At 36.9% G+C, this 19,914-nt stretch overlaps 1 protein-coding gene across 1 annotated transcript in view; it reads left to right on the top strand.

Annotated features, from left to right (window-relative positions):
- CDKAL1 (CDKAL1 threonylcarbamoyladenosine tRNA methylthiotransferase) overlaps positions 1–19,914 on the top strand; it is a 432,229-nt gene that overhangs the window by 397,387 nt on the left and 14,928 nt on the right. Inside the window, exons 14-15 of the mRNA XM_075704904.1 lie at positions 5,512–5,595; positions 8,886–9,050. Of these exons, the coding sequence (XP_075561019.1) occupies positions 5,512–5,595; positions 8,886–9,050 (249 nt within the window). The remainder of the gene's footprint in view (positions 1–5,511; positions 5,596–8,885; positions 9,051–19,914) is intronic.

Below are 19,914 nucleotides of genomic sequence, written 5' to 3'. Positions count from 1 at the left end.
TACATAGCTCTGTGATCTGTGTAAGAGATTGAGAATTTTGTGTTCCTTGCTAATTAATGGCATTGTAGGACTGAGGCAGCATTGTCTAGGTTTGGGAGGAGGAATTACGAATACTTGAAATCCATGTGGTGAATGCTGCTGCTTAGTCTGCACCGCTGGTGTGGTCAGGTTCTCTGTTTCTTTCCTCAGGTGTAAAATGGGCCAGACCCATGCTGTAAAGATTAACCTGATCGATGCTTGTATGATGTAAAAGATACAGCACTCTAAATATTAATGTCACTCTGTTGCTGCATTTCTGTACAGGGTTATGCGCGAAACAACATAATAAAAAGGAGGCACCTATTCATCTGGAATTGGACAGCAGTGGTAGCATACGCCATAGTAAAGTGACAGCTGTCTATGCTGTAAGCTAGAAAAGTATTTTTATCTTGGCATAAAAATTGCCATGCTCAGGAGCAGAACTGTTTTAATGTTACTGTGTTGCAATCTCCACATTTTAAGACCCTCACAACTGTAGAAAAACTGAGATAAGTCCATTCTTTGTCTCCAGTACTACCTTTAGAAAGGGAGATATGTATACACCCTAAATGTTGGAGCAGCAGTGCTAAGTAGCAGAAAAAAAGCAGTACAAAGGAGAGTTTGGGAAGAGATGTGTTCTGGTATCACCAAAATGGGACCATGTCATAAGTTTCTACAAACTTTGTCCTTTTTACAGGGAGATTGTGGCACACTTAGACTTGTCTGTCAGGAGGAGAAAACACCTACAATGCGTAAATAGAAGGCTTAGAGAATGCTTAATTATAATTTTCAAGAATTTTGGGTTCTAATTACAGAAGGATTAATGTGATTCATAAAAAGTAGGTCCAGCAGTTCTTCTCTGCTTTATAGGGAAGGACACATCATCTGCATAATTATTAAAATTTATTTTAAATAATTAGACCACAACTGAAAAATTGGGAGAGAAGTATACCAAAATTGTTGTAGAATGAACACTTTCTAAATGACTTTTGCTTAAACTTCGTTATACTTAGTAAAGGTCAAAATATGCATGTTTACGAGAAATATTCTGTACATCAGAATAATCTGCTAAAATGTACACACATAAATTGTGACAGTGTGTATTTTTTATTGCCTGCTTTATGATGTATTTAAATAACACATAAAGGAAAGTAGCTTTTTGTGTGGCTTCCAAGCCTTGTACAAAGTAGGCTCCACAACGTTTGGGGTCAGAATCCAAGCCAGCCTCCTTCAACACAGATGGAGAAATGCTCATCGATTCCACTAGGAATTGAACTCAACCTGAAAGGAGGCTTTGGCAACTGTCTCTAAATCAATGGAGATGTCTGTCTCTGCAGTGTGCCTTCTTCTGTGGGAGATGTATAGAAATACAGTGATTATTAATTTTTTTTTTAGCCAGAGACTCTTAAAAACAAAACTAGCAAAATTCATATAAAAGAACAGTAAGGAAACAGTGAGAAAGATCATGTGCCACATGCTCTAGCTGTAATAAGTAACGAATGAAACTGGAACAATTATAGTTTTCATTAACTGAAAAAAAAAGATTAGGAGCCTAGGTTATCTGAGTATAATTACAGTATAATTGTTGACATTATGTAGCAATATTCTATCAACGCATGTAAACAGTGCCCATCTTTTGCACCCATACTGTTGTAGAATTTTAAATTCAGTCTTGTGTTTTATGTGATTCAGTCAGTTTTGGTTTAAAAAAACAAACCTAATTTGACTGCAGCCAAGAAGGATGTTTGACATTTCTTACCGTTCATTCATTTTAGAAAATCAGCCAGCTGGAAAAACTGCTTTTTATGGTATTTGGTAAAGGAAAAACTGAGTTACAGAATTATCATGTCAGAATTTCCTGCAGGATAAATGAAAATTAAATAAAAGTTCATAAGTGATTTGATTACTAATTCTGAGATTTACAAACTACCTGGCAGCTGTTCCAGTGTGGGAAGTGATAGGACCAGCAGTGCTTGTTGCCTTATTTTCGGTGAAAACAAGTTCTCCTTGTGTAAATGATGTGACCAGTCCATCTTGGGATGGGGGAGGTTGCCAGGCTAGTTTTTTGCTGTCATTCATTATTGTTTTCATGCTATCCTCCGTAAAGAAAAAAAATCCTGATTCAATAGGAATCTTTCCAAACTGGGATGCCAGGGCTGAGTTTCCTCAGTTCCAGATGCTTTGTCAGAATCGTAGTTCCCTGAGAGCTGGAACTCATGCATACCTGTGGAAGCAGATGAAAGAATCTGAATAAAAATAAGATACTGAATTACTTCTGCTGGTACATGCCTGAAAAAAATCATCAAAGGTTATTATAATTATGACTGTTATTAGATATCGTGTCTGGTTTCTGCATATTTAAATTCTTTCTGAGAGAGGTGAAACTTAGGCACTTAGAGATCCCAGGGGAATAATTGCAGAAATGATGACATATTCCACTTCTTGAACAAATTTCAATACCAAAGCTGCATTCTGCGTACTTACATTTCTTCTTAATTATATTTGGATGCAGGGTAGATAGTTATTTTCTGTCTTACAAATGCATGTAGCCAATTAGTCTTGTAGATCATGGATACCCAATGGCCTAACTCATTAAATGGAATTTTCCTTTTCTGTTGTTACGGCAAAAGAGTCTGCAAATAGCTGAATATCGTCTTTCTCTGTGAGCTCAGCCTTGGCCAAGGCTATAAACCCAGTAACTTGAGCAAGTGAAGAATTACTGGTTTTACCTGTACTCCTTAAAGTATGCCATCTTTGTCTTGTGATTGTGTGTATGTATGTATGTATTGTAAATTGGTATAGGCTGTTCGGCTCCTCTGCACTTCTGGTACTCAATTTTAATACCACAGTTTTGATGTGATGTGATGACTCTAGTCTTCCTGATTTCCTCCCATTCCTGAGAAGTTCTGAGCCCAGAAGCTTCATCTGGCCCACTGAGACATGGAGACCTGAGCTCTTTTTGCTCATGGAAGCAAAGATAAGAAAAACTGGCTATGTGTCTCTGAAGAAACCACTGCTTATATCAAATGATCAAACCCAGGTGTTCTTTTCTTCTTCCCTCTAATTTTTTTTTATTATTATTTTTTGCATATCATGCTTGCCATTCTGTCATCTGAGAGTAGAAAGATAACACACGTAGCTTAGACTACTAATCACAGGGAGGATTCGTAGAGACAATGAAGGCGAAACATTATGACCAGAGAGAACCAGGGAACCACAAGACAATTGTGAAATGAATTACAGACCCAGTATTGCATTGAGCCAGTTTTGCTAAGTTATGGTATTGGTACATAATGGATACAATATGAGGACATGACTTGGTGATTGGCCTTGGTGCTTTTCAGTCATAGCGTGTTTCCCCAAGGGTGAGTGTGGCTTATCTAACATTTTGTCCTCCTCTTTTTCATAATATTGCGTGACATCTGAGACTTTAGTACTGTAGTACAGCAGATAGTGGGTTGTGATTTTAAAAGCTATGGTCTCAAATATTATAGAAATAACAAAGCGTATCCGTTCAGGGGAAATGTTCCCTGTAATCTTACTACTGGCGTAGTTATCTCCAGTGCCTTCTTGACATGTATTTGCAAAACTCCTCCGGGGATTTGAATTGAATAACTGTTTTCTTGAAAGAAAAAAACACTTTACTGTTTTGGGGAATGGTAAGCAGTTACACTGGATTTAGGTTACTAAAATTTTGAGTATGTTGCGTCTGTTGTTATTTGTAATTGCAGACTTCCCAAAGAAACACAAACGGAAACTTTAAATGTGCTATAAACAGCTCTTAAACACCTCTTAAAAGTATGCAAAACTATACATCTTTTCTACTATTAGGATTCTGTTACTGGGTCTGTAACTCAGGGCTTGTGCCCCTTCTGCGGCGTACCCCACGCTTGTGGTCCTTGGGAATTAACTCTAACTGCCTTTGGGGAGGTGAGCTGCGCACTCGCTGTCTCCCCTGCTCTCCCGGGTTTACTTTGGGAATACTCCGGGTACAGGCACAGGGAAGGGAAGGCCAGGCCAGAGTTATTCCATGAAGTCTTTCTGTTTGGCGAGTGGAGAATTATATATGTATCGTGTGTGTGTGTGTATATATATATACTGTAACATAGATGTGATATTGCTGTTCTTCTTCATGCTCTTTTTTCTGCCATAGAATGTTGGAGAAAATCCTAATCTTCTCTTTTACTGCTTGTACCTTAAAGAATCAAAACATTATTATCTGATCTGCATCTTCTTGCTAATTTACATGGACCTTATAATGGCGGTGTTAAAACTTCTACGTAACAGTTGCCACTAGGATGTTGTGGAAGTCTTTCAGGAATGGGGGAGGGTCTTGAATGCAGCTTTGCTCACAGATATTAAAAGTTTGAAGTAAAATGCGAAACCATTTTTGATTCTCAAAATAGTGGCAGCAATAGAAGCAGTGAGTAAATTTAACTTGCTAGACAGTTGTAATTTGCAGAATGCATTTGTCAAATAGTTTGGAAAGAATCCAGGGCATATTTAGGTGAAAAGAAATAGAGATGGGCTCAGACTAAAAATGTGAGCTAAATGTCCTCCAAGGTTTGCAGAAATTTGACCGTTAACTTAATTACACAACTCAGTAATAGACAAAATCAAAAAGTATTGTGCAGGGGATTTTGAACTTTGGGGAAATTCAGATTTTGTTGCATATCTACTTGGCAGCTAAATGCAACTGGTTTGTCTTCCATTTAACTAATTGTAAAACTGGTGCTTCTTTTAAACTGTGTTAGTGCATTTGAAAGTTGGGAGGTATAACTGATACACGGGGCTTTTTAGCCTTTATTTGGCCTTTAATATCGCTGTGTCTGTGAGTTGTTAAAAACTCTTCTTCATCGAGTCTTTGTAATATGCAGTGTTGACTCCACTATCATGGAAATCAACATGATCTCATGAGTACAGCTTAGTAAAATTACCAAGAAGGAATAAAGAGATGCCCTATCATTGTAAATAACAAGGGTGGCTTTAAAAAAAAAGAAGGCAAATAGATGAGCTTAATGGCATCTAGAAGTTGTGCGGTTCCCTGCTTCTCTCAGATGCTGATAATTGTTTTATTTGTCATAGGGCTGGGGGAGGGAGAGGAGCTGTTACCCTTTTGGTGATTGATTGCAGAATTTTATGCTGAAGGGGAGTTTTTTCATTAGTTGGATGAAGCCGTAACGGACTCTGTGCACATCTGACATTATTCGTTATTGTGTTAATAAGTAAAAATTGGTTTATATTTCTAACTGGATTTTCATGTTAAGCCATTACAGTACCACAGTTCTAGCTCTCAGTTCTGACTTTTAACCTGCTAAGTTTTAGACAGTTTGAACTAGGGCTTTCTCTGCCACGCTTTCTTGCTGACACAGAATTTCGTCAGAGAATTTGATTATTTCTGCTAAGAGTGTTTGTTTGTAGTTGCAGCTTTCTTCTGAGTATAATTCATTATTTTTGTTTTCTGAGTCATCTCTCTTGTCTTTTATTTTCCAGGTTGGTGAGAGGCAGCAGGTTCTGGTAACAGAAGAATCCTTTGATTCCAATTACTATGTTGCTCACAATCCTTTCTATGAGCAGGTATGGTTAAATAAACAAAATAACATCTTTTTGTTTTATCTTTGCTTTCTGATAATCTCAGCAACACAGTGTGCCACAGTGCAAAAAACAAGTAAAGAAATAAGAACATTTTCCAGGAAAGGTGTGACCATCAAGACTTGTTTATGAGATATTTTGTTTCTGTGTTGTAAATACAATTCACCTGAAAGTATGTTAAGAAATACACAGTGGCTCTTTGAGTATACAGCCCAAGGAAGATACATGCTGTATATCCAAATAACATTGTTTAAATGGTTTAAGAAGCTTGCAGTAATTTTAATTTCTGTGTCTCCAAAGCATTGTTTTCTCAATAGTTGAATCTTGATAATTTCCATACATCTTTCAGAAAATCCTTTCAGACAATGCGATTTGCAAAAAAGATAATTTCAAGCAATAAGAAGGGTCAGAAGCTTCTTCAGATTAACAGTCAGCCTGATATGTTGTATTTCCTTCTATGTACTTTCTATAAATGAATTCTTTCCACACAGAAACATTATCGTTGAGCTAGGAAGGAAGTACAGCATCTATTTCACAAAATTATTATTTTTGCTCAAAAGCAGATGACTTGCTGAAAACCAATAAAATTGGCTTTTCTGAATCATCATGATTTCATTCTGGTTTTGCCTTTGGCTTGTTGTCCATTTTCTTGCACTGAGCTGTCTACAGTTTGCTTTTGCTAACTTTAGTTATTCAGTTGTCTGAACCTGGAGAGGCTATTGATGAGGGGTGTGCTTATGTAGTCACCAATAGTGCTTTCTTCCAGTTCCGGGTTATGTTACAGCATTTATTTGTTTATTCTTGCTTAGTAGTAAGTAACATTACTGCTCTTGAAATATCTGTTTCTGTTAGATATCTGGTTCACTAATTATTTTTTTCTCCATTTCTTTTTTTTTTTTTTTTTGATAAATCTCTTTTTTTTTATTGTTACATCTCTGACCTCTGTCTAAGTCTTACATATCGCTGTTCCTTGCTTTTGTAGCTTATCAGTCAGACTTGAGGAGCATGGTTTTCCATATAGAGATTAAAAAGAAATTGCTTGGGGCTTTTTAGTGTTCAATGCTTGTTTTATGGAAATTTCATTAATTAAAGGAGAAGCAGTATGTGCAAAAAAATAAAAGTGTTGATGTTTTATGGGGTGTTTGTACAGCACCTCATACAGCTCCTGACTGGGACTAGTAAAAAATATACGAAATAAAATAATAACATAGGGAGTAATTTTAAATTTTATTATGGAAGAAATACTTCCCATTATTAAACTGTATGTCTTTTCCCTCAAATCTTATGTGTGGCATGTGTGACGTGTGACAAGGGTAAGCACAAGATTTGGTACTAGTGACTAACTTTAATAGCAGTAAATTTAATGATAGTAAATTGAAAACCACTCTTGAGTCACTAAATGTCATATTACGCTTTGGAAGCTGAAGCTCAAAGTCCTGGTGTAATGTTCTGTTAACTCAAATAGTTATCAAACCTATTGTCTCTTCACTAAGCTCATCTATATTAAAAGAGTTTGCTATTAAAGCCACATCAGTAGAGCTACACTGACAGACACCCTGGTAGAACTGGAGACTTTGGTGATGTAGTTTAAGATAGTTCATTGAACACAGTAGTCTAAACTGACCAAAGGGTACTTTACCAGAACAATGGTCAAGGTGAGGGTTTCTGTTGGTATAACATTTCTTAGAAATACGGTTGTGGATTTTTTCCTAACAGATACTTATATCAGAAAAATGTATGAGTGCAAGCCAAGCCTGGCTGCTTGGTTGTTTACACTGCCTCCCAGATGTTTTCATTTAGCCTCTTTCTTTTTCTGAAGTAGTAGTCACTTACCCATGTCTGTCCCTGAGGTTTTGTATTTAGTTACTGCCATTTCACATATGGAGATACCAAGATTTAGAGAGGTCACAGGCCCAGTGATACTTAGTTACCTGATTCTCCTTAGATTTAAATTTGCCTGGGATGAATTATGTGGCAAGAACTGTGATCTAATCGCATTGTAATACTGTCTCAGCATTAGGGTCTTGCTTTGTGTTTGTTGTTTTGTGTTGCTTTGTGTTTGCAACTTAGTTCCAATTAGTCGCAACTTGCCCATCTCTGAAAGGCAAAGATGCTGGCTTTTCTTGGAAGATGCTTAGGAAGCTCAGCAGAATCCTAGGATCTGGAAACTCCTACAGTCATGAACACCTTGAGCCTTCAGGAAGAAGCGAAACTACTAGTGACAATTTCCTCCAAGTGGGCCAACCAACACTTGTGATAGGTAAAAATGGAGAGGCACTGTTTGGCAACAAAATGCTCTCCAAATGTGGTTGGCACAGAGTTTTCCTCTGAAAATCCTCTGCGCATGTTGTCTAAAAATCAAGTCATTTTAAGGCATTTCAATTTCAGCATCCAAAAATCAAGATATATGTATTTGCTCATCACCTTTGAAAAGCTTGCATTTGTGTGTAGATGAGCTTCAAGTAAATGTGATTAAATAAGTCCCTGTGATTCAGGTTTTCATTGTTTAATCAGGAAATTACTCTGCTTTTCTTTTTTAACTCCTTCTCTATTTTTAGAGCCCTTTTATGCCGTTTGTTCTTCCAGCAAAAAATGTTGCTCCTATATGTTGGGCTCTTTCTTTTCTAATATGCATGACCTCGGAACATCTGTTATGTGGTGTCTTTTTTGTGAAGTTCTTATGGGACTGTTTGATATCATGGTTGTGCAAATTCAGGAAAGGGTGGCATTAGTTGCTGACCCAAGAAACACAATCATCCATTTTTACAGGCATTCATTGTCAATCATGCATCTCAGCTGCAAAGGACCTGCACAATCAAAATAGGGGCTTGTGCAAACAGAAACAAGGGCATAATTTCTGTCCTGAAGCATTTACAGACTCAAAAACATTTAAAAAAAAAAAGTATCATGGGGTAGATATGAAAATAGGAAGCTTTACAGCAGTCTGTTAGAATTGTGTAGCACAAGTGCCCTTAGGAACTGTTTGGGTCTGGATTCAAATGTTGCATCTCAGGCTCAGCTTTCTCATCAATCAAAAAACATGACTCATGGAATTGGTTGGAGTTGAAAAGAGCTGAGCTAACACTGCAAAGCTCTTAAAGAATGCAAGCTGGAGATGTTACTGGTCAAGTGTGTCAGGGCTATAGTATATGCTGGTGACTAAAATTTTAGGATTTGCTTTGATGTTTATCAAAAATCTGTTTTCTGAGTGGAACCTGGAGACACTGATGTCCTTTGTGGTATTTAGTAACTATGTCTTTGTCTTTATTTGAAAGGTTCTTGTGCCAAAGGATCCTCTGTTAATGGGTAAGATGGTAGAAGTGAGTATTTATGAAGCTGGGAAACATTTTATGAAGGGGCAACCAGTGTCAAATGCCAGAGTTTACACTGCATCCATCACCAGACCGTTAGCAAAAGGAGAAGTTTCTGGTTTAACAGAGGTGAGTAAAAGGCATTTTCTGCTTTACTACACTGGTGAAACAGCAGCTGTTTGAGCATAATGATTACATGCTATGTATCTGTTATCATTTTATAGTTCCCCCTTTATGTATGCATGAAGCTTTAATCTTTCCTGACAGGTTGAAATCTGAATTTAAAAGATGTTTTTGCTGATGCCCATAGCTTTACTTTGCTGACTGTGAAGGCAATAATACACTTGTTTCTTGTTCCAGGGTGCAGGATAAGGAAAGAATTTATTACAACTGAAAAGATTTAACACCAGTGATTATATAATTCAATGTATTTCAGTTCTAGTTTAGTGGAAGGATGAATCTGTTTATTTTGCTTTACAAAACTGGTTTTAAAATGTGTATTGATTACATGTCTGTTAAAACAGGTCAAAATTGGGTTCAGAGATTCAAAATTAATTGATGGGTAGAGGTATGGAATATTTGCAATATATTTTGGAAAAAGGTCAACATCTGATTTAGTCATGTGAAGAAAATGAAAATCTTTTAAAAAGAGATCTGATCCTTATTTTACACCTCACCAGATATGGCTGTTAGCCAAGTATTCTCATACATTTCATGGAGCTCTAGTTGTAAAAACTGATGGAGTGTGAAATGAAAATGTGTATCACATTTCTAAGCATCATTTGATGTCCTTTCTCCAGCACTGTTGTTAGGATCTCCAAAAATATGTAGCAATAATTTAGCACATGGAAGAAGGATAATTGGCAGTTTATCAGCCACCTTGCTGCTTTTACAGTAAATTGTTGACAAGTATTAAAGTATATATGCATCCTTGTTAAAGTTCTAAGCAGTCATATTTAAAAGAAATAATCAATGCATACCTTATATGACTAGTGTTAAGCTAAGCTACTTGGTCTCTTGAATAAACCTGCCTATGGAAACAGAGCAACAAAAATGCACCTACTGTAATGTGTTTAGCAGATCATGAAACTTAAGCACAAACACATTGCTAAACCCTCCTTTGAATACTGTCTGTGTGTATGTGTATATCGGCCTGATAAGGGTCTGTAAGAGGAAAACACAGCCAAAACCCTCAAATTGTCTGACTGGACTATGTAGCTATTTAAACACATCTGGTTTTTTCATCGGAACATTTTTTTTAATAATCTGCTGGAACAGAACCAAGCCTGTCATTAAACTGAGTACGTGCTGCCAGAAGCTTGTAGCATGGGAACAAGCAAGCAGACTGTTGACTGAAATTTTGCATGTTAAAAATGAGAGATAAAATTATTAAAATCGAGGATATTGATAATTTCTGTAAGAACTCATTGAGATATATAGATCTGCTCCTGCCCTTTGAGTAGATATGAAGAAGTACCTGGAATGCCCAAGTAAATGGCTACATCAAGCAAATGATAAAGCAAACTGCTTTTCATTACTTTTGTGGCTGCCAGTTCCCCCTTCAAGGATGTATCTTATTTGTGTTTCGTCCGCTGGACATGTTAGGAACTTTCACTTTCTGGAAATAACTAGACTCAATACTTCGGTAAATGGAACAACTTTTGTACAGGGAAGCTACAGCTGAAAGCTTTTAGTCACACTTGGCCAATGTATAATACATGGAATGTGAACTGAAATTGTTAGTGGGAAGTTCCTCCTGACAAATCATATGTAAGTGGCAAATCAGGACCTTTCTTTAGGTTCCCAGGAAAAAAAGTCAGTTTGTCACAAAAGTCACCATTGGTTTTTGGCTGGGTGAAAGATGCCCTTTACGTTGTTTTGTATGGTTGGACTGCTGGGAAGCGTTTCCTGCTAGATGTGCTCGAGACGTAATTCTAACCTAAGATGCTTATGAGCAAGATAAAAGGGGAAACATATGTCATATGACCATTTATATAGCTTGTGTGCACAGGTAGCAGGTTGAGGAAAGGAGACAACTCAGAACATATGGTATTCAGATACTCCCTCAAAGGTAGCCAGAGATCTTGGATCTTCAACAAGATCCCAAGGGTCTCCACCAGATTTTCAAAAGAGTAGCATGCAGAACTAGAACCTTGGATAACTTTTATGTCAAGTCAAGCTATCAAACTATACCATGGAGAGAAGGAAGAGTTACCTAAAATAGGTTATAAAAGCAAAAAATGAAAACACCTGTGGCCCTTTCACTTCCTCCTTCCCCCTTCACCCACAAATAAGCAAGAATTAGGGCCTCCTTTACATTCTCAGGCTTGAAAGGATGGGTAGCCAGCTGGCAGGTGGCTCTCTGAAGACCGGGCGCATTTCTATTGCTCAGCACGGCTGTCCTCTGGGCAGAAGCTCTTTTAGGCACCAACCAGCACCCTGTAGCTGGCGTGCTATCTGAAATGCTCAGTAACATTTTAGTGGACCTCCAGTCTCACCCTGTCAGTGATATGACTTCCTCTCAACTCCTTTGTGTTTGCTGGTCCATGATGAGATCTAGTTCAGAGAAGTACGCAAATTTAAATGTAGATCAAGGTAATATAGATCAAAAGAATGTGATAATGGCCTGCACTGCAGTAAAACATTTATATGCTTCGGTCCATTCCTATTCAACAAAGCACTTGGCTCTTTCCTAATGACCATGTAAATTAGTGGGGGTGCAGTGCACTCCTTACAGTTCAGCATGTTGCACAAGTCCTATGATGAAGAGGAGTAGATTGCTGAGTCAGGGCTGTAACATGGTTGTAGACAGTCTGCAGCAGTTAAAAAGATGCTATTTTTGTAGTGTATCCTGCGCATCACTTGCTACTATTAATAGTATTTTCATTAGCTTGCACAGGACACAATAAAAGATGTTTCAAAATACATCACAGCTGTACTTCTCTCTAATGAGGAACGTTCACAGAAAGAATGAAAATTTTCAAAACTGTACAGTTTTCAAGAAAATTAATCATATGGCTAAAAAGAACAAGTTATAAAGTTTGAGAGCACCATAATATGAGGATGTCAAAGCAAGCCACAAACCCACCCTAAGAAAGAAGAAACTTCTATAAATGCTGTGATGAAGAATACCTCCAAAGGATCAGAGCTTATCTACAGTTGTGTTCTCTTTCTCATCTGCTGCATGTCCCTCAATAATTTTTTCTTTCAAGTTCAGAGGGAGCACCACAACCAACATGGTGTGTTTGAAGAAACAATTGTAAGCCTTTTTTTTTTTTACCCTTTTGACCGCATGACTGGGGTGACAAATTGGTCCAAAGAAGTACAAGAAGTAGGTGACCAAGTGGAATCAACAAATTTGACTGGAAAAGAGGGAAAGCAAAATGTCACACAAAGGACAATTTACAGACTCAATAAAATATTCACACATTGTATGTCTGTGCAGCAGACAAATATTGATAGAATTAATTCAGGATATTTCTAGCATGTCTTTTTCTCATGCTTTTTCAATGTATGAAAACCACGCCTAATACGTATATCCATTAATGTATTAATGATGTAGAATTTCTTAGTAGTTATTATATTCTCTAACAGAAAAACTGCAACTACTTAGATGGGCTTAGAATAAGGTCTTGGCATTCAATAACATTAGGTTCTGTGACAGAAGTTGGGACAGGAAGGACAGAGGAGTGTTGGAGTCAGCGGCTGTCCTGGTTTTGGCTGGGATAGAGTTAATTTTCTTCCTAGTAGCAGGCATAGTGCTGTGTTTGGGATTTAGGATGAGAAGAATGCTGATAACACACTGATGTTTTAGTTGTTGCTAAGTACTGCTTATGCTAGTCAAGGGCTTTTCAGCTTCCCATGCTCTGCCAGGTGCACAAGAAACTGGGAGGGGGCACAGCCAGAATAGTTGATCCAAACTGACCAAAGGGCTATTCCATACCATATGATGTCATGCTCAGTATATAACCTTGGGGGGGGTCAGCCAGGGAGCAGCGATCGCTGCTCGGGAACTGTCTGGGTATCAGTTGGCGGGTGGTGAGCAATTGCATTGTGCATCACTTGCTTTGTATATTATTATTATTATTATTATTATTATTATTATTATTATTATTATTATTATAATATTGTTGTTATTATCATTACTATTTTACTTTATTTCAATTATTAAACTGTTCTTCTCTCAACCCAGGAGTGTTTCTCACTCTTACTCCTCCAATTCTCTCCCCAATCCCATCGGGGTAGGGGGAGTGAGCGAGCGGCTGCGTGGTGCTTAGCTGCTGGCTGGGGCTAAACTACGACAGCAGCTCAGGTTAAAAAGCTGTCAAAGCGATCAGACTTGCTGATTGTAGCAGACATATTAAGCATTAACATGCACAGGTGTTTGCCAGCATTTTTTTTTTTTACTTCAGCATGAATTTTTTACAAAAGCCACTTAAAAGTGAATGATGTCTCCAAGTTGCACAGTTTTACAAGAGGGCTATTTTTGGGGGCAGCTAAATTTGGAGATTTCAATTAATTCAGAAATTTAAACCTGCTGTAGATTTATTTGGGTTTAAAATGTACAGTTGCTGATTCAGTAATAGAACAATGTTTAGAAGATATATAGCAGAGGATATATAGGTGAAAGTTGAAATCAATAAAGCATGAACACATGTGTAAAGGCATTTTTGGATTTGGTTCTCACGAATCTAACATAGGATATATGTGGACTGGGCATTAAAAAGTATTGATGGTAACATTAAAAATGATCATTCAGACAAAACAAGCATATCATGAGTTACTAACTGCAATGACAAATAACGGTGATTAAATATTTCAAACCTTTGATCAAGAATTAGTTCTACTAAGTTTCACAGGAAAAAAAGCCAAGATGTAAATGCTGCAGATGTGATATCCTTTCACTGAAGTAGGCTTGGAGCTGACAAAGCATTAAGGATGTACTTCAGCATTTTGAGATTCAGTAAAGCAATTTAGCGTGTCTGCTATGTTCTTAAGCGCTCTGGTAAACTAGTCTTTGAGATTTTGGAGGTGGGTTTCACATGCACATAGTACTGAGCATGTTGTCACTGGATAATAAATATTTTTGAAAAGTTATCAGTGTGTGTCAACGGTCTGAATGTTATTTAATTTTACAATAACATTTTAATATTTTTATTTGTGTTAATTTTATTTGGCCATGTTTAGGGATCTTGACAGTTTCTCAGCAGCATAAAATAAAATACCTAATAAATATAACCTGTTTACAGACAAATGTTTGCCCAAACCTAATAATTTAAAAAAAAAAAAATGATGATCTTTTGTTAGAAATGGAAATAGAGTATGTTATGCTTCTGCACTCCAAAAATAATTCTAGTTGTTTACATATGTACTGTAACTAGAGGAAAAAAAAAATATTGCATGATAAGAAATATATGAATAAGAGACCAAAAGACTGAGGGATAAAAATAAAAGACTGACTACCTGCCAGAATTGTAATGCATTGCCAGAATCAAAGCCCTATATGTCTGAGGGCCTTTGGTAGGAAATTTTAATCAGATGGAAAATTAAGGCAAGAAAAAAATAATTTTAACAGGCTATTTAATTATGTAGTCATGATTCTTTTATGTTCATAATTTCTGTTTCTATACTGTGCATCTATGACTGACTTTCTTTTCAAACAAGCATAGGCACATCTTTCAGTTATCTGTTTTCTGTTGTTTTATTTGATAACATTCTCCATGTCTAACACTTCCCCTGCAAACAACTCCTGCTGGCAGTCCCCATTTGCAATATCTCCTTTTGTGAGTCAGGGATCTTGGTGCACATCTCTGTGGCTCCCAGGCCATGGTAATATCCACAACTGGCCCATTAAGCTAATAGTTATTCAAGTCATTGGGATCTTCAGAGGAAATGAGGAGTGAGCTACTATTTTCAGTTAGCAAGCAATTGCTTGGTCAGTCTGCTTGTTCCTTTTTCTGTCCGTCCTGCCTTCATTTTTTGGAGTAGGTTATTGTAGTGTTGTACTTCTGGATACTACTGAAGAAGCTTTATGTTCCCGGTCTCCCACTTAGCCACAAGTTTTTTTCTAGTTATATTAGCAAAAGATGACCTCTAAACATTACCCAGCCTTTCTTCTGATGTTAGGAAACAGGAAAGATGCATATATCAAACACTTCTTTATAGCCTGCCAGAAAGAAGAATCAACAAAGCATAGCTTAAAGGGAACTCTCTGATCTCAGGTAGAAAGGGTGCTTCACTTGCAGGCAAAATAAAATGGAGAAGGGGGAAGAAAGTATCTTCTGCTGGAACAGAAATGAAAGAAATCATGGCAGAATTGAGTTCTCTGTATTGGAAACTTCCTTCAAGGATTTGGAAAGAAATGTGGAAGATGTTCATAAAACCGAAGTAATTATTAAGCACAGTTTTTACATACACTGGAGTTTCAAAGTGGTGGAAAACTTGGTTCCTGAACAGGAACTAGAGATTAGAGATTTAGGGGAAAAAGAGAATGAGGAAGCAAATTTTGGATCAAAAAATGGCATAGAGGTGTGAGGAGAGGAATCTTTCATAAAATTACAGAAGCAGAAACTATAGAATGTATGAGAAATGCTAATGAAAGATCAGAATTTCCAAAGAAGAAAGATAAAGTACAATAAAACACACTTTTTGCCTCCCTCGGAAAGCTACTTTGCAAAGGGATCTTTGCATCACGATGTCCAAGAAGGGGCAGTTTGAGAAATATGTGGGGAATTTTCTATTTGAGATGAATATACTGACAAAAAAGGAACATTTTCTATGTAAAATAGTTTTCAGGTAATACTTCATGAAAATATGGAGCAATACTTGGTGCTCTTGCATTCTGTGCTCTTGTACTCTTAGGAACATACCTTTTGTTGGCTCGGTTGCTCTCTCTCCCTCTTTCTCTGAAACAACTGACTGTAGTGCAAGGCATACAAATAGTTAGCGCTTTTGGATGTATTAATCTGTTTTATTTAATGTGTTACTCGTGTTCCCTGCTGGCTGGAAATAGAGGTCATATAAGATGGTGTTAAATCTTTCTTAATTACTCTTCTTTCTTATGTTTTCTTCAATTATTTCACTAAAGTCACTATAAAGTTAACATAAGAAAAGAGACATTTCCTTTCTAAGAGTGGAGCTCAATGCCATCTATGGATGTTTTTAAAAAGGACCTTCAAAAGTCTCATTTCTCCCTGAAAAAATGACAGCCGTTTCTAATGTGCTGTTCCTTAGATGCTGATTTTCATGATCTACACATTAACTGTGCACCATGTTGGCTTGCTTTGTTCGGGGATTTGAGTTGATATGAATTTTTCTTCTACTTGAAAGCCCAACATTTCTCAGCTTAGAGTCAGAAATTCAGAATGGATTCTTTCTTACGGGCAGAATAGATTTCTTGTCGCTGGGTTTAGATAAGTGCTGGATTAGATTGCTTGCGGTGCTTGGGGAATTTTAATCAATGCTAGTCTTTGCAAATATCTGTGAGAAACGCTTGAGATGTAGGCCAGCTGTCATGGGTATGGGCTAGGTGACCTCTTCGGTTTGATTCCAGCCTTATCTTCTGTATGGACATTTTGATTTAGCCGGCAATTATTTGATGACTAGCAAACTGCAATAGAAGGTAGTTCATTGATCCAAAACATTTCTCTGCACCACATAGAGGGTTAAAATACGTAGAGATGATTTAAGGCAGCAAACCCAAGAGCCAGCATAAGACCTTCACCAAGTAGTTTTATCCTGAGGTCTTTAATTTAATGGGCATGTTGTCTTTCTGCCCATCCCTTGGCAGGGCTGAATTTCAACTACAGTGATCAAAGCTCAGCTCAAACAACACATATTACATAACCCCTTTTCAAACAAATGCTCTCCTAAGTCCATTTCAGGTGAAAAGATATGAACTTTAGTTTATTTACTTTACATTTCCTCAACAGACAGTGTTATTTGGCTGAATGTTACTGTCTAATCACTTTAAATTACATAATTATGTTAATCCTGTGCAGTGCATGCAATAAATGGAAATAGTAATGACTGAGATGGTTAACTGTAAGTCATTTTCTAGAGAATGAGAGAAGGTTAAGCAGAAATGTTCTATCCCTCCTGCCTCCAGAAGTAAAACTCAAAGTGCTGAAATAGTTCTGCCATTTTGGTGTATTATTTCTAGTACTTGACCTGCTGATGCTGCACTGCAGGATGAGTGGGTGGGTTCTGCTCTCCCTTGGCAAAGGGACAAATTGGAAGCGTGCAGCCATGGCAATTTTAACTACTTGACACTCCCTGTAATATATGATTTCCTTTTAAAGTATTTTTTCTTTTCAGTCAGAGCTTTAACAAACAGACTCTTTGGAAAGAATCAAAAGGCATTGGATTTTAGTAATGGTCTATTATTTAATATACCAGGTTACAAATGCACTAAGTTTTAATTGGCTTTCAGGGGAAAAAAAATGCAGCAGCCACAACTTTTCTCAATTTTTCTGTTGTTTTGGAGGTCATCTATTTCCAACTCATTGTGCCAGCAAAAGTCATTATAGGTTTGACTTTTATACCTCTCCGGTAGAGTTTAATACAAAGGTAGGTGAAGGATATTCAGCCCATGTATATGTTGTATCTTTGCTTGTAATATTTAGTCATCCCTTTTCTTTTTATTACTACTCTTCAGATCACCAAAAAGCTCACGTAGGCAGTATTACTCTCTCCGTTCCTTCCCTCTCTCTCCTTTCCCTGCAAGCAAACACACGGTCAGAGGCATGAGATATTTATGTCTTGGATGGGTAATTTTTCTACCTGTTCCTCGTCTATCAAAGCTGTAATCACAGTAGTCTTCCTACATGAATATTTAAATGGGACAGCATGAAAAAGGCACGTGGCACTCATGAGAGGAAATAGAGGTTTAGAAGGGTGATACAGCTTTCTCCACCACCAAATGAAAGATCAGTAGGAGATTTGATTTTATGCTTACAAGGTATTGGAATGTTGGAATGCATATGTAATGGAACTTCTGCCTCTTAGAAATATATTTGTTGCCAAAACTGTTGAAGTAAGAGGGTTCGTTAGGTTTGAGATTGTTTTGAAGGCAAATAAAAATTACAGTCATGAGATTAAGCTATTTTTTAACTTAAAACTGTTTAAAAAGTGTATCTCATTTGAAAGAAATTAGCAAACCACATTAAAGGCAAATTAGGGTGTTCTGTATCCTTTAATATTATTTCATGTTCAGAAAATTTTATTAGATTCTCAGTAGATTAATGGTTTTGTAATAGTCTAAAAATCATCCTTTGTGTTCTTGTTGATTCTCTTTATGGTAATGAGAACTTACTAAGTTATATAGTATCTTAGTATGCAAATAACATTTTTTATTCTGGCAAATCTATTAAAACAGTGTTGAACTGATCCAGCAATATTAGGATTAATTGTGAGTCATAGTAGAATACCGAGATCCATTAATAATCATAGTTTCCCAGTCAGACTTTGATAATATTTGGATATAGTGATTTACGTTTGTGTTTTTAATATACTTGTCAGTAACATTAGATTAGAGATTTTTTGTGGTGTCAAGGGTAATAAGATAAAGGGGAAAAGGCTTTTCAGTAGGAGAAGGAAACATTTTTTAAGCTTTTATCAGTATTAGATTATATTTTGTATATGGGGATGTCTGCATATAAAAATTCAAAAGCTATATTTTTAACTGAAATTAAATTACAGTTGAGTAATAAGGATGAGGTTCAATTTAGTGGCTACATTGGAGAAAACGTATCTGAAAATATCCAAATGCCAAACTTCAGTGAAGTGGATATGAAATTCACAGCCTTAAATTTAGTCCACCAAGGATATACTCCTAACTACACTAGAATATCCAAAGAACTTACTGTGACCCCGTTGAATATATTAGAATGACTGTATCTGTAAAGACAGTCCACAGATAGTTGTAGTATCTAAGCTTAGTAAACTAGTGCTTCTTCAAAGGCTTCATACAGTAACTTTGTGTTTATACAGTCTGTATTCCATATCAAGTTTAACATTCACTCTAGGTCCTTTGTCATGTAATCAGATCAAAGTCTTGATCATGGCATTATCCGTTAAAGCATGTTGTTGCAGATTTACTGGACCAAACAACAACAGAAATAAATCCTTGCCCCTCTACTGCAATCTCTCCCCCAGTCTAAGATTTTTTTTTTTAAAGGAGTCCTCGCAAACTACAAGAGGAATAATGGCTTTAAAAGTTCATGTTCTACCTCTAAGAAACTTGGCTCATTGCCTGTTACATTGAAGGTTTTCATGAGACCTGACTCTTAAATTTATTTAATGTTAGGTTCAGTTATTATTTGTAACAAGTTCCAAAGCAAGCTGTTCCTGTGGGCTTTATCAAAGACCATTAAGTAAAAGAAACATTTAGAAAAGTAACTAATTATTTAAGCACTTCATTAAAGCTGTTCAAAGACAGCTTTACCTGTGGTTAGTGCACAGTACAGCAATCTTGAATACTTTACATTGTGTATTTAAATTACTTGAAGGATTCTCCCACCTCTAATCTATTATTTCAGATGTTAGAACCCTGCTTAAAGATGAAGAAAGATTTTCTACTGACTTAATCCAATGCCAGGCCAAGTCACTCAGCTAAAATCCAGAAAGTATGACTGGTTTTGATGTAGTTGTCTGATCCAGCATTGGGAAGGAGGAATATTGCACTGAATGATCTAGTCAGCATAGCATGAGAGGTTGTAGTAGTGGTTAGTGTAGATAGCCCAAATCTCATATACATTCCCACTGAAGTAAAATTCGCACTCCATCTGTTTGCACGGTCTTTTCGGTATTAAGCCTTTCTTTTTCATCAGAACAGATTCCAAAGCTTGTTCATCATTTTCACTGGGAGTTTGCTCTAAGCAGATTCACAGGTGTGCATCAGAAACAGTTCATGTTTTGAGGTTCCAAAAGAGTCAGAGGGCTTCAAGCACAGTTTTCCTGTGTTTGAAACTCAGACCCACAAGATGTTAAAATT

Source organism: Pelecanus crispus, chromosome 2 (assembly GCF_030463565.1).
Source record: "Pelecanus crispus isolate bPelCri1 chromosome 2, bPelCri1.pri, whole genome shotgun sequence".
NCBI classification, from domain to species: domain Eukaryota; kingdom Metazoa; phylum Chordata; class Aves; order Pelecaniformes; family Pelecanidae; genus Pelecanus; species Pelecanus crispus.
This window is presented reverse-complemented; position numbering and strand designations above follow the sequence as displayed.